Source organism: Vigna umbellata, chromosome 8 (assembly GCF_029865625.1).
Source record: "Vigna umbellata cultivar VRB3 chromosome 8, Vumbellata_1.0, whole genome shotgun sequence".
In the NCBI taxonomy this organism is placed as follows: Eukaryota; Viridiplantae; Streptophyta; class Magnoliopsida; order Fabales; family Fabaceae; genus Vigna; species Vigna umbellata.
Genome location: NC_142172.1, coordinates 35,122,016 through 35,136,265, shown reverse-complemented (window position 1 = coordinate 35,136,265; position 14,250 = coordinate 35,122,016). Strand labels below are relative to the sequence as shown.

The 14,250-nt window shown below is 28.6% G+C and overlaps 1 protein-coding gene across 1 annotated transcript; it reads left to right on the top strand.

Moving 5' to 3' along the window:
• Positions 1-7,235: 7,235 nt before the first annotated feature.
• Positions 7,236-13,604, top strand: LOC124828465 (aspartic proteinase 36-like). The gene is made up of 10 exons (XM_047301759.2): positions 7,236-7,668; positions 8,099-8,228; positions 8,329-8,576; positions 8,923-9,150; positions 9,937-10,099; positions 10,172-10,245; positions 11,093-11,183; positions 11,592-11,670; positions 12,166-12,237; positions 13,309-13,604. Exons 1-10 carry the CDS (start codon positions 7,466-7,468, stop codon positions 13,449-13,451), a joined length of 1,431 nt encoding a protein of 476 aa, XP_047157715.1. The 5' UTR covers positions 7,236-7,465; the 3' UTR covers positions 13,452-13,604.
• Positions 13,605-14,250: the final 646 nt, after the last annotated feature.

Genomic DNA, 14,250 nt, shown 5'->3' with positions numbered 1-14,250 from the left:
AAACCAATTTAATTGTTAAGAAATAAAATGACAACACTTAAAAAGTTGTCTTACTGATTGGAAATTAGAAAATATTGCTTATATATATATATATATATATATATATATATATATATATATATATATATATATATATATATATATATATATATATATATATATATATATATATATATATATATATATTTATATTAGGCACCCAAAATAACGATAATAAAAAATTATTAATGATGTTTTATTCAGATCAATATGAATTGTATCATATTTTTACATTGCTTAAATTTGTAATACCCCAAGTGGCATAAATATTAAGTTTTTTTATCAGAATTATGAAACTACTAAAATATAAAATATGTAACTTTTAATATATATTTTTATCGTGTAAAGCTTATACACATTCATAATAAATAAGGCAAGTTGAATTTATCATCAAGAAGGAAAAACTCATACCAAATTTTAGGTCTTAACTTTATTGTTTTATAAAACTTGTTCTCAGTTGACATTATTATAAACTTATATTATTAAAGTGATCATTACAAAAGAAAAAACAAACACACATAGACAATACGAAAGTAATGGTAAACTAAAATAGCAAAAGAATATACATACCTTTTAAAACAATAACAACACATCAATAATGTAATTCAAACAGAAGTAATATCATCAACCATAAACTCCAACCATCCAAATATATGTATTGTTATCAGACTCATGAGGAACGTGTATGGTGGAGCAATTTGCTCAGAATAACAACCACAATTACAACCACCATAACAATAACATACACCAAGGTTAATTTGTCGAATATCTATGATCAATAAATGACCATCAAACTAAGAACCTCCTTGTATTCTTCACGACATAATCGTCTATCTCTACTTAAAATTTGGGTAATTGAGAGTGTCAGAATCATCCCCAATCCTAGAGCCCCTATTTCAATACATTACAAAACATAACCACACTAAGATATTCTTCCATGGAATTCCTTTTTCACATCATATTAAATCCACACTTTTCATTTCATTTGAATATAATCATACATGTCTACCATATGTTTTCATCATACTTAACCATATACATAACCTTACGTAAACATCATCATACAATTAAATAAATACTATTAAATAAGCATAAAAAAATACAACTCAAAACCCAACCAGAACAAGAGAACAAAGAACATAAACCAATATTGCACACATGATGCTCAGTGTCAATAATCTGGCGCTCAATGTTATCCTCACTCAAAAAGTGGCGCTCAATGCTACTTTCCCAACACTCAACCCCATCACAATTGGAAGAGTAGCACTCATTGATAATATGATGGCGCTTAGCCCTAGTAGCACCATCGGAAAAGTGGCACTCAGCCCTACTATCATGCGTTCAACCCTATACCATAAATTCAACAACTCTAAAACTAGCTTTGATTGACTTCAATACATATCCAAATGATCAAAATGACACCCTATTCAATGGGAACGATTCATAAAACTTGTTTATAACTTAAATTATATACCAATTTGATTATTTAATCAAAAATCAAGGTTCAATCAATCAACCTACAACTAAAACTCATGAATCTTAATTCTAATGCTTTAAACCATATTTTCCAATACACTAACTAGCCAACTAAGCCCAAAATGACCTCAAGGTAAACTCCAAACAAGAGCTTCAATCATAAAACCATTCCTTCAAGATTTCACTTGTTAAAATCCCTAAAAATAAATAAAAAACAACCTAAACGCAACCTATTATCTACTTGGCAATTCAATATCAGATTTTTTTTATTAACTAAAGGTCTATACAAGCTTTAAATGATCTAAAAACACACCACAGACATCCATTTCACCCATTCAACCATTACCTCAAAATCTCACGTATCAAAACTTGCTTTTAGACCAAAACCAACCTACAAATCAACATATTTTCTCCTTCATAATATTACATCAGTTTTTTGTGTCATCATACTCCATAACAGCTACATCAAGTACTTCAACCAAAACCAATTCACAAGCATACAACATAATATACATCATATTACCAATTATTAATTCAACTTGTCATACAACATGCTGTCACAAAAATTAAAACAAATACCATCATAATTCCATATAATTACAGCATACCAAAACAATTTAACAAATTACATAAACTTTTGAAACAATACATTTAACTTCTCTTACCTTTTAGAATATCGTTTTAGAAGATCTTATACTTTTTCACGGCTCAAAAAGTTTTATTTGTACCTATAAATAATAGAACCATAATCGGGGTTCGTCATTATAAACATTCATTAGTAAAAAACTTAAAAAGATATTCAAATTATACATGCGACATATCCATACATTAAATGCATTGAAATACATGAAACTAGATAAAAAAATAGAAAACTAACTTACGAAACTAGATAATGACCTTTAAAAGACAATAAGACCTCCATATCCATTCAATGTATCCGTACTATAACCACTATATAGCACACATAATATATATATATATATATATATATATATATATATATATATATATATATATATATATATATATATATATGATTTATTTTTAAGTTAGAGAGATATAAATTATTATTGAAAGTGAATATTATAAATAAAGTTAAATATTTGGACCAAACTCACTAAACCGTCCCGCAAAATTCACAATTTACGTGGATGTGTTATTTTTTTGATAAATTTTTAATACGATTTTTTTAATACCTCCATAATCTATGAGTTAAAAGAATTTTATTCGTAGACTTCCGCACGAAGTTTAATTGAGTTTTTATTTTGTTTTTAAGGAGTTAAAACCGACAATAAAAATTCATTTAAAATAAATAACCATCTAAAAGTACTCATTCTTTCAACCCATAACATGTAATTTTTCTTTTTCACACTCGTACTAAGAAATAATAAAAAAGGAATGATACTCATTCTTTGTAACCAATTTGTATCTATAATAATTTATTTTCTTTATTATTTATTTTTTAACATTTTTATTATTTTTAAATTGTTATTGTTTATTTTAATTCATTACGAGTTTTTCTTTCATTGACGCTTCGCAACATTCCAGTCTCTAGTAACTTCTAAATAGTCTAGGTTTTTTAATTTTTCTTAAAATCGTTTTAAATTAATGAACCAATTCTTTATGTTCCTCTTTAACTTTTGCCATTTTAATTCAATGTATGAGGTTACATTTTAATGTGTTTTAAGATAGAGTGTGTTCTAACAAAATTACTATGAAATATTTTTGTTTTTATTTGTGCATTAGGTATATTAAAGAATACGGTTTAATAAATTTTAATAAGCCTTATGAAACAATTCAAGTCTATTTAGACCATATTTTTATATTATAACTAAATTTTTATAGGTTATTATTTATTATATTGTTACTATACTTTTCAGGTAAGTATTATTTTAATATATACATAGACTCACGATTCATGTTAATTTTATAAATATAACTAATATTTTTTAAATAAATATTTACTTCATAATCACTCTTACATTATAGATTTTAATTCTTTTACCGGCTTGATCATTGAAGATCTTTTCGTTAACGAGAAGACTATTCCAAAGAGAGTGATCAAACTATTGTTAGGATCTTGCTACCTATTTGTAATCACTCAAATTCTGGGTAAGAACAATTTTTTTATTGAATCATTTTATTTAATATATTTTTGATAAAAAAGCATTGCAAAAATTAATTTACCATATTTAAATTGAGAAAATATGTTTGATTATTAACCTACAAATAAAAATTACAAAAATTAATTTTTAATAATTAAAATTTTTTATATTCCTTAAAATTTTTTATATTCCTTAAAATTTTATGGAAAATGCGTCTATCTAAAAATGCTAATAAACAAAAACATGAAAACTAGTATTTAATATTACATCAAATATTGTGTATGATTTAAAAAAAAAAATAAGATGATTAGGAATATTATAAAATGTAGATGTTCATTCTCGAACTATTCAACTATTTAACTCAATAACTCAATTCAACTTAATTAAATATAGTTAAGTTTTATTTATGATCAGATTAAAGTCAATCTAGCTCAAACTAGCCTGCTTTTAATAATGATTGGTTGATGAGTTTAACACAAGGAACATGTACTCATGGTTATGTTTATGTTTGTATTATGAAAAATAAATTTTATGTTTTTTTTTTCAAGTCTTGAATTATTTTTGACAAACTTATTATGTCTTACTTGTCTTATTATTAACTTGCTTGAAGTCTTAATTAAATTTATAAATATTGTAATATTTTTAATTGTGATGACACTTAAAAGTTACAATAAAACTATATATACTTTTTTTTAATGTAACCCACATGACCAATACAATCCAACACCTTCAGGAATGAATTGGATTAAATTGAAACATGAAAAAAAAAAAACAACCTAACCCAACTAAATATTTTGTAGTACGTTGAGTACTTAAATTGTTAAAATCTCATCCAATTCAACCTACAAACATTCGTAACAAAATATTCTTTAATATCTTTAACTAGTTTTTACTTTCCATTGTAATTGAAAAATATTTTGATTTTTTTCTATTTATCTCTGACCGAACTAAAGCCTTTCATTTATGCTTTATCTGGGTGGTGAAAAAAAAAAATAAAATAAAGAGAAAAAAATGAAAAAAAAAAACAAAAGATAAGCAATGTATTATTTACATGAGAAACGTATAAAAACGAGAGAAAATATCAATTGATTTAGATAAATGAAAACAAAGAAATTGTACATAAAATCCCTGTACACACTGAGATATTTTATATTCATTATTATTTTTAAATAAAACATATTTAATATATATATATATATATATATATATTTGTTATTATTAATTTTACAATGTTTATTTAATATCCTTGCTTGAAATATTTTTTAAATGTAATATATTTTAAACTTAAATGCATTTCAAATTTATATAAAATAAATGAGTGATGTTCTTTAGGAACAAAATCTTCACATTATCTGAGATGTTAGGAGGATCATGTGAGATCATTTATTTCAGGTAAACAATAAATATTGATTGAAACATAAATATTTCAGGTAAACAATAAATATTGATTGCATATATGAATAAAAAAGAAAAGAAAAAGAGTTTTACAAGAGTAAAAATAAAGAACAAATAGATTATATAGTAAAAATGAAATTTAAATTCTATACAAATAACTGCGAAGTATCTATTATTTCATACTCAGTAGGATATATAGTAAAAGAGATAAAAAAAAATTAATTAAGATTAAAGAGAGTTGAGAATTTTGGAAAAAAGAGAGTTATAATCTGAGAATGCATGCAAATAATAAGAGATGAAAAGGAATAAAAAAGAAAGGAGATTCATAATTTCACAATAAATTTAATGAAAAAAGCTAATTTATTTGATTTTAAAATTTTATTTTCTATTTCCTTACGAAACGAAAGTACAAACTATGATTTCTTTTTTCATTTAATAATAATACGAATTTAACTTTTTCTACATTTAATTTGATTACATCTCTCAACATCTTTTGAAGTGATTTTTCTTTTATTAAAAATATTTTTCTACTTACAAAATATTAAAAAATAAGCATAAAAAAACTTCCCCAATTCCATATTTAGACACACTCACATCTTTTACATCTTTCACATCACAAGCCAAAGAAAACATAAGACAATCCATTATTCTTTGAAAAAGAAACTCAAAACATTCTGTAAGTAACAACCCGCATGCCCAATAAAAATGTTTAATTAAAAACTTTACGACACGATTCAACGACTTGTATTTTAATGTTGTCTATCACACATCACTCAATAGAATCATTCCGACAACACAAAAAGAATAAATAAGTATAGTAATATATTTTTAGTAACAAAAATGTTATGATTATCTTGCCATACGAGAACTAAAAAATTATGAGTTTTTAAAACCATGTTGCACATGCAAAGCTTTTCATTTTTCACCCAGTCCCTATTGAGCGTGAGTTCCTCTGCATTATAAAACAACCTTTGAACTTTACAAAAAGCTGAAAAAAGAGAGATAAGAAAACGATGGGTGCTTGCTTTGGTTCGGTATTTACTTATTAAAATATAAATAAGTATAATCTTTTGTTACTTTTTATAAACTAATTAAAAAGAAGATAAACGAATTAAATAGCATGCAACTGCACTGTCATATTTGGATGTATGACCCGTATAATCATACCATACTTTTGTTTTTCTATCACTTGTTCTCTTCTAATTAATTAATATAGAGACTAATATAATAATGAATTATTTTATTACTATACTAACTCATCGGATTTATATATAATAAAAAGTACAAGTCCAAAGAAGAAGTCAAAATCCTTTTAACAAAGCATATTTGTCGCAGATAGTATCATTTTCTTACTTTTATAATAAAAAAATTGAATTTTTGATTTTATATTGTCAACACGAAAAAACTATTTAGTGAATTTGTCTACATTAACTAAATGGTCAATTTAGAATATACGTATCAATGTAAACTTTATTTTATAAGTTGATTTTGTAAAATTAAATTAAATTTAAAATTTATTTTTAACTTAATATTAGAGTTAAGTTAAAATTTATTTTAAAAATATTTGTTGTTTGCTAATATATTGTTACACTTACTATTGAACCAGTCTTATAAAATGTAAATTATTAGTACTAATAGTATGTGTTTCAGGTAAGGATTGAGATTTCTCACTTAAAGCATCTCAAGTTGTTCTAAAGATTAGATGAACTTCCTGATGGTTCTCCATTATTAAATTGTGTTCTTTGTTCTCTTTTTTCTTGTTCAAGCCATATGAGATAGTACATATAAAAAACACTCCAACATCTCAAATCAATGACTTTGTATAATAATATTTAATAAAAGCAAATACTAATTACCTGTCAATTAAAATGAGCTTAACCTTAAGTTTAACCTTTTTGATAAACGATTTTAATTATTTTATTAACCGTCAATTATTATTATTATTATTATAATGTATTTCAACGATATCACATGATTAATTATTTATCTATTCGGTACACAGATATACACATAGTACGTTATGCATAGATAATCATTACTTTCCTTATGACATAAGATACTTCATGAATATAAATTTTGAAAAGTGATGAAGCGGCACGAAAGATACCCTTCAACTAAAGCGGAATGAAACGAAACAAAAACAGTGTCAAAACGAGTAGAACACGCGTCGTTTGACGTTTAAAAATAATAAATCTCTCTGGGTCACTGTTGGTCGGTTTTTTATTTTTATTTTTAAAATTTTGTTGTTGGTTGTTCTCATTCCACAATAATCCTCTCCATTGCCGAATTAACCTTTTTCAATAGAACGGACCGAACACGGCAAAACCATTACACCTTTACGCCAAAGCACCGAAACGAGTCGCATCGAGCTTCATTGAGCTGTGCTGGATCTGTTGCTACTATTTCTTTGATTCTTTCTGTTGAATTGAACTAGTTAGGCTACTGAATTAATGGATCCGAGAGGTTTAGTGATATTGGTGGCGATTCTAGTTGCGGAAATGAGTTGCGTTGCCGACGGAACTTTAGTTTTTCCGGTGGAGCGTCAGAAAAGGAGTTTAAGCGCTATCAAAGCTCACGATGCTCAACGTCGAGGTCGAATTCTCTCCGCCGTGGATCTCAACCTTGGCGGCAATGGTGTCCCTACTAAGACTGGGTTCGTTTCTTTTGCTTCTTTATCACATGTGCTTTAACTGGATGAATATTTGTTTGTACGGGATTAAAATTCGTAAGGACTAAATATTTTTTAGATTCAGAATGAATGTCTTTAATTGTACTATATGGTTATTTCTAAATTCTAACATACGGTCTCTCAAGAAAATCAAGTATTCGGTTAAAGATAATAATAATACAAGGAAAATAGAGTGAGACAGTTGATAAGATTTTTTTTTTCAGTTAGTTTGTTGTGGGGTAGTGTTTGAATATACGTTATAAGGACAGAATGTGGCGAATTTTTAGAATTTGTGACCTGTAAGTGGGGAATTCTGATTTGTGGTATAGGAGTAGGTTTAATTATTATGATTTTTGAAGGAAGTAGCAGCGGTTTTCTTTATTTTCATGCTTATGTTGTTGTTTATTTGGTTTAGTCTGTATTATACAAAACTTGGGCTTGGCTCTCCTCCGAAGGATTATTATGTGCAAGTTGATACAGGAAGTGACATTCTGTGGGTGAATTGCGTTGAGTGTTCGAGATGTCCCAGGAAAAGTGATCTCGGTGTACGTATCTATGACTTTTTCCTCAGTTTGCAGATTCAAATTCTGAATCGATGACTTTTGGTCCTTGTTGAATTTCCTAGATTTGTGGTTGTTGCAACAGATAGAATTGACTCTTTATGACCCAAAGAGCTCTGAAACTGCAGAGCTGGTTTCTTGTGAGCAAGACTTTTGTGCTGCCGCGTATGATGGTCCAATGCCTGGGTGCAAGTCTGAAATTCCATGCCCCTACAGCATAACTTATGGAGACGGAAGTGCAACTTCTGGGTACTATGTCCAGGATTATCTTACTTATAACCGTGTCAATGGAAATCTTCTTACTACGCCACAAAATAGCAGTATCATTTTTGGGTGAGAATAATTACAATTACTAAGTACCAATGTTTTAACTTCTCACTAAATCTCTTTATTGTTGTCTTGTTATGATAGTTTTTAGGCCGATCATGTCTGGTGTTCAATCAGAGTAGGGGTTTCTATGAGAGAATTATCTTGGTTCTGAACACAATTTCCATTCGTTTGAGTCATCTATTTCTGGTTATGTGAAAAGTTTGTAAGCAAGTAGGAAGTTTCACTATACTATTTTTAATTAGAAATATTCAGGCTAATAAGTTCCTAGGTTGATATAGATTAAATAAAAATTATGGCATTTCAACTTTTTCTCCTGTTTATATTTCTATGGTTAATCTTTTGCTGACAGGTGTGGCGCTGTACAATCTGGGACATTGGGTTCATCTTCTGAACAAGCCCTTGACGGAATAATGGGTTTTGGACAAGCAAATTCTTCTGTACTTTCTCAGCTTGCTGCATCTGGAAAGGTGAAAAAAATATTTTCACATTGCCTTGACAATATTCGTGGTGGTGGAATATTTGCCATCGGGGAAGTGGTGGAACCAAAAGTTAGTACAACTCCATTGGTACCAAGAATGTATGTACGGTAACTTAGTATTTCACTCTCGTACTATTATATTGGTTATGAGATAACTCTAAGGGTAAATTTGATGGTCACGCAGAGCTACCAATAATGAATTGTCTTATGAATAACTTCATGCGATTTTCACAAGATATTTCAGTTGGTTGGGTTGTTCTATAATTGAAGTAGGGAGCAGTGCTTAATATTATTTGAAGGTAGAAAATTCCCTAGAGTGCTGAATCTGCGTGGTTCTTTTTTTCTCCATTTGGACATTTAAACATTTGATATAATATATTTATAAAAGATTCAGAAAATGAAGTAACGGAAATATAATTTCAAAGCTAATGTTGTAAATGCTTGATACGAGAGTGGAATACAGCATTCACACCAATGATATCTAATAGATTTTTATTTGTATATTTCTATCAATTTGATTGCTTTACGTCAATGTCATTAGTACAGGAGTATTGAGCAGCACCTTTTCAAACTTTTTGTCTTTTATTGCCCCTTTTGGATCCTGCTGGGATCGTTTTAACAAATTTTTAATAATAATTGGCATGTAGGAAATTCCATCTCACTACTAGTATTTATGTTTGATAAGGCCACACAATAAAGGCCTTCCTTCTGTTTCTGTTGTTTTTATGGCTTTACGTTTTCTGAAAGTATATTCATCTGAGGCCTCTGGTTTGAGTTGTGAAATGTTTTTCAAGTACTTGCAATATATAATGTTTTGGTATTCAGTTCATTCAGATCTTGAGTTAAAAAAGTTATGCCGTAACTGTTATCTTTTGACCATTATAGGGCACACTATAACGTAGTTTTGAAGACTATTGAGGTTGATACAGATACACTACAGCTTCCCTCGGATATATTTGAGTCTGGAAATGGGAGGGGGACAATAATAGATAGTGGAACAACCTTGGCTTATCTTCCTGGGTTAGTTTATGACCAACTGATGCAAAAGGTAAGTGTATCTATAAAGGTTTAACTGAATCAATATTTCCACTTGAGTATTCATTAATGTTCTTTATGATAGGTTTTGACCCGGCAGCCTGGACTGAAATTATATCTTGTTGAACAACAATTTAGTTGTTTTCAGTATGCTGGAAAGTATGACGCTTATCTTTGTGACATTCTTTTATTTAAAATTTACATTTATCTTTTATACTGGAACAAGTATTGGTTTATTCCTCATTGTTTTTAACTGACATACAATATTGCATAACTTATTTGAGATACTTTAGGTTTATTTTCTTGGTTGTTTAGTTCATAGGGTTTGATGTGTCAACTTCATATTTCTATTTAAATGTATCTTCGTAAATATCCATCCATGACTGTTTGAGAATGTCCGGCAATCCAATATTCTGAAAACTGAAGGAGGAAAACAATTGTGATAAAATAAAGGAAACAAGGCAGTAGTAATTAGGATAAGAGGTTGTGTAATAAAATTTGTGCGCTTTAGCAAGGATGGTGCTTTGACATATGTTGACCTTTTGATTTTAAAATTACCTATTAGCTTCTTAATGAAGTGAATGTATTGTGTGCTATTAGGACTTTTGTTACAGAAAAATGTATGACAATCACCTTAACCGGTCCTTTGAATTTTCTGTTTTGGGGTTTTTATTATTTGTCCTTTTTCTTTGTTTCTGAAGGGAGCTGTTGAGTAGGTTGGATAATTATGTATAAAGAATCTCATGTTTGACTATTTAGGTACAAAAGAAGTATATAAACCTTTTGTTGATACCTTACAAATAACTATATTTCAAAAGAATTGTCTATTAAAAATGTGTTTTTTTTTAAATAGTAACTTGGTATTCATTGTTCAAATGCTGTTTGGGTAATTAAAATGCATTTCTCTGTTTGACAATTCAATTTCATTAGTTCACGAAGGCAACAAGTGCATCGATAGTGTCTAGCATATGCGGCCTTTATTTTATTGATTGTTGTAATCTTGCAGTGTTGATCGTGGATTTCCAGTTGTCAAGTTTCATTTTGAGGATTCTCTTTCTCTGACAGTTTATCCTCACGACTACCTGTTTGAATTTAATGTGAGTAGGAACATCATTTCATTGTAAATGTACCCAGCTTGTTATTTGTGAAGCTTTGTCTGCTAGATACTCAAATACTCAATTGGCAAAAGGCTTTCTAATCTTAAATTAACCTGTTTTCTGAACTGGTTTCTCAATTTCTTCAATGTACCTGATTCTTTCTGTGGTTTATCATACAAATTAAATTCCATGTATAATTATTGAGAAATTTTCTGTTTGAAAATTAAAGGTATCTATTTTTCAATTTCAACTATAATGATGGTTTAAAATTTAAATCGGCATCTTGATAATGTTATTGATATATTGTGTATCTTTTGAATCTATTTGAGTACCTTGGGTTGATAAGATCAATTACTGGGATTTGACTATAGTGTTTCCTGATATTAATTTGTGCTTGATTGACCCCAGGATGGTGGTATGTGGTGTATCGGCTGGCAGAAAAGTGTGTCACAAGCCAAGAATGGAAAGGACATGACCCTTCTTGGAGGTACTATTTAGAATTGAATGACACTTTATAAATTAATCCATCAACATAGTGTAAGTTTACCGAACAAAATTTGTGCATTAAGTCATATTCTGATTGTTAAGATATCAGGGTCATTAATTTATTATTGTGTTACTGATATTGAGCTTCGACTTGTACTAGTAATAATATATTTGTTACAAATAGGTGTATTAGGTTAAGTATATCACATCCTATCAATAATATGTTTGTAACTGTTGGTTATCTCTTTCTATTTTCTTTCTTCAACAACCCAGAACCCATAATTCGAACAATGGTGAGGGTTCATCTTACAGCTTTTCATCTATTGCATAATTTGTGTTGAAGAAAGTACACTTTTGTAAACTTACTTTTGGACCTTTACCTTTTCTGTTGCTTTGTCTATGTAACTGAAGCCAGTTCTATTCATTTTGTAAATCTTTTTTTTTTTGTCAGCGTTGGATCTCAATATCATTAACTTTGAATTATTTTCAATTGCAGATTTGGTGCTATCCAATAAAGTAGTGATATATGATCTTGAAAATATGGCCATTGGATGGACCGACTACAACTGTAAGTATCAAGCAGCGTCTCATAACGTTTGTTTCCTACTTTGTTGCAGATGCATCTGTTCCTTTTTAGTTGTCCGTTAAAATAATAAAAATTATTTGATTTTTTTTAAACTTCAATGCAATATTTAGTATAGTACCTTTCCGATTATGCCCAACTGCTAAATATTTACTCACTTATCATAATTGTGAGAAGAATAATCATAATGGAGGTCTATTATTAAGTAAAAAACAATTGTGATATAAATTGGAGCAATAATTACATTTCGTAAGTTGTTTATAGTTGAAATCTCGTAGCTTGTTTCCTTTTAGTACTCTTTAATTTAAATTAATTTCCTCATACTTAGCCGAAACCTACTCCCGTATGATATGTTTTAAAGGTTTATTTTTGGGCCCTACTTTAGGTTGCGAGAATCTTCTATTATATTTCATTTCCATCTAATTTTAAAACTCTTACCATAAGAAATTAAGTGTGCTACATGTTAGTCTATTTTTGTTGTAAACGGGTCTCTTAAAGTGACAAGATAAAAAAGTTTTAGGGTGTATATTTTTTCATTATACAGCTTTTAGGGTTGCCCCAAGCTAATTTCGAACACACCCTATTAAAATGGAGTTTAGGCCTATGAAAACTAAATGATTTTTTTTAAACACTATGAGCCCTACTTTTATTTCATCTTTTGAGGTTCTAAATATGATAGTTCAAAATGAGTTGTTGAGAGCCTCAAAGAGTTAAAAGGTTTTCCTAAGAGATTGATTTACATTATTAAAATATATTGAAGTGTAGCATATATTAATGTTACACGAGGATGTCTTAATTTTTAAAATTAAGTGGAGTTTTGTAATTCAAGCAACGGGAAAGCTTATTAATGACTATTATTAGGTTGAAGAGAGTTTAATTTACTTTTTAATGATTTTTTGTCTTCTCATTAGAAATGTAAGAGAAAGGTTAATTAATTTATACGAGCTTGACCAAAAGAAATTTCATTTGTTATAGTTATCTTATCCGTATAACTCATGTTAATTTCTTTTGGTTTTTGGGTTAGCTTACTTAGCATCGTGGTTCTTTGTTTTTCAGGCTCTTCCAGCATTAAAGTGAAGGATGAAGCCACTGGAGCAGTGCGTACTGTGGGTGCACACGATATTTCTTCAGTTTCTACCTGTTTTATTGGAAGAATACTGACTTTCTTTTTGTTGCTAATTGCGATTCTAAACTATTAAATTAACTTGGTTTTGATATTCATTTTATTTTGTTGTACCATAATTCCTTGAATGATAAGGTGTGTAACGTGCTTGATATGGTATAATCAATCATTACGGGTGTAGATAGAATTGACAAAGGTGCAAATATTTTTTGAAGTTTTTTGTTGTCAACATTTTTTGTATTGTTTTTCAGTTGATTTCCTAATGAATGTATTTATTTACCTTGACTTATAATGACAGTACTGAATATTTCCATTCATTCTTGCGTTAGTTAACGAAGTGCATGTTTATCAGCATCTAAAAGCAAAAGAAACATTTAGTATTTGCTTTCAGATTTTAAATTAGAATGGCCTTAATTTGTTTTTCTTGAAGAAGTGAGTGTTGCCACAATCTGTTACAGCGACAAAGCTGATAGTTAAACCCTTTCATAATGGCTTTTTCTTTCTACACCCCATAATTTCTGACTGCACCGCGTAAATTTTAAAATGATATTTTATCCTTTTGTAAAAGTGACTTCCAGATAATCCGTTCCAGAAATTTTCTGAACAAGCGTTCTGAAATTTATGGAATGATTTTAAGAACAATCTTTTTATAACAAGTTTTCTGGAATATATGAAATTATTCTAGAACGAGGTTTCGAAATATAACTCAGAACGAGCTTTTCAGAATAGAATTCCGAAATAAGCTTTTCAAATACGAAACTTTATGAAACAAAATTTTCAGAATTAATTTTTCGAAACAAGTTTTTCAAATGAATGCATTCTAAAATTTGCTTTCTCTTCTTCCTCTGCAATGGAGAATAGAGGTGTAGCGGCGA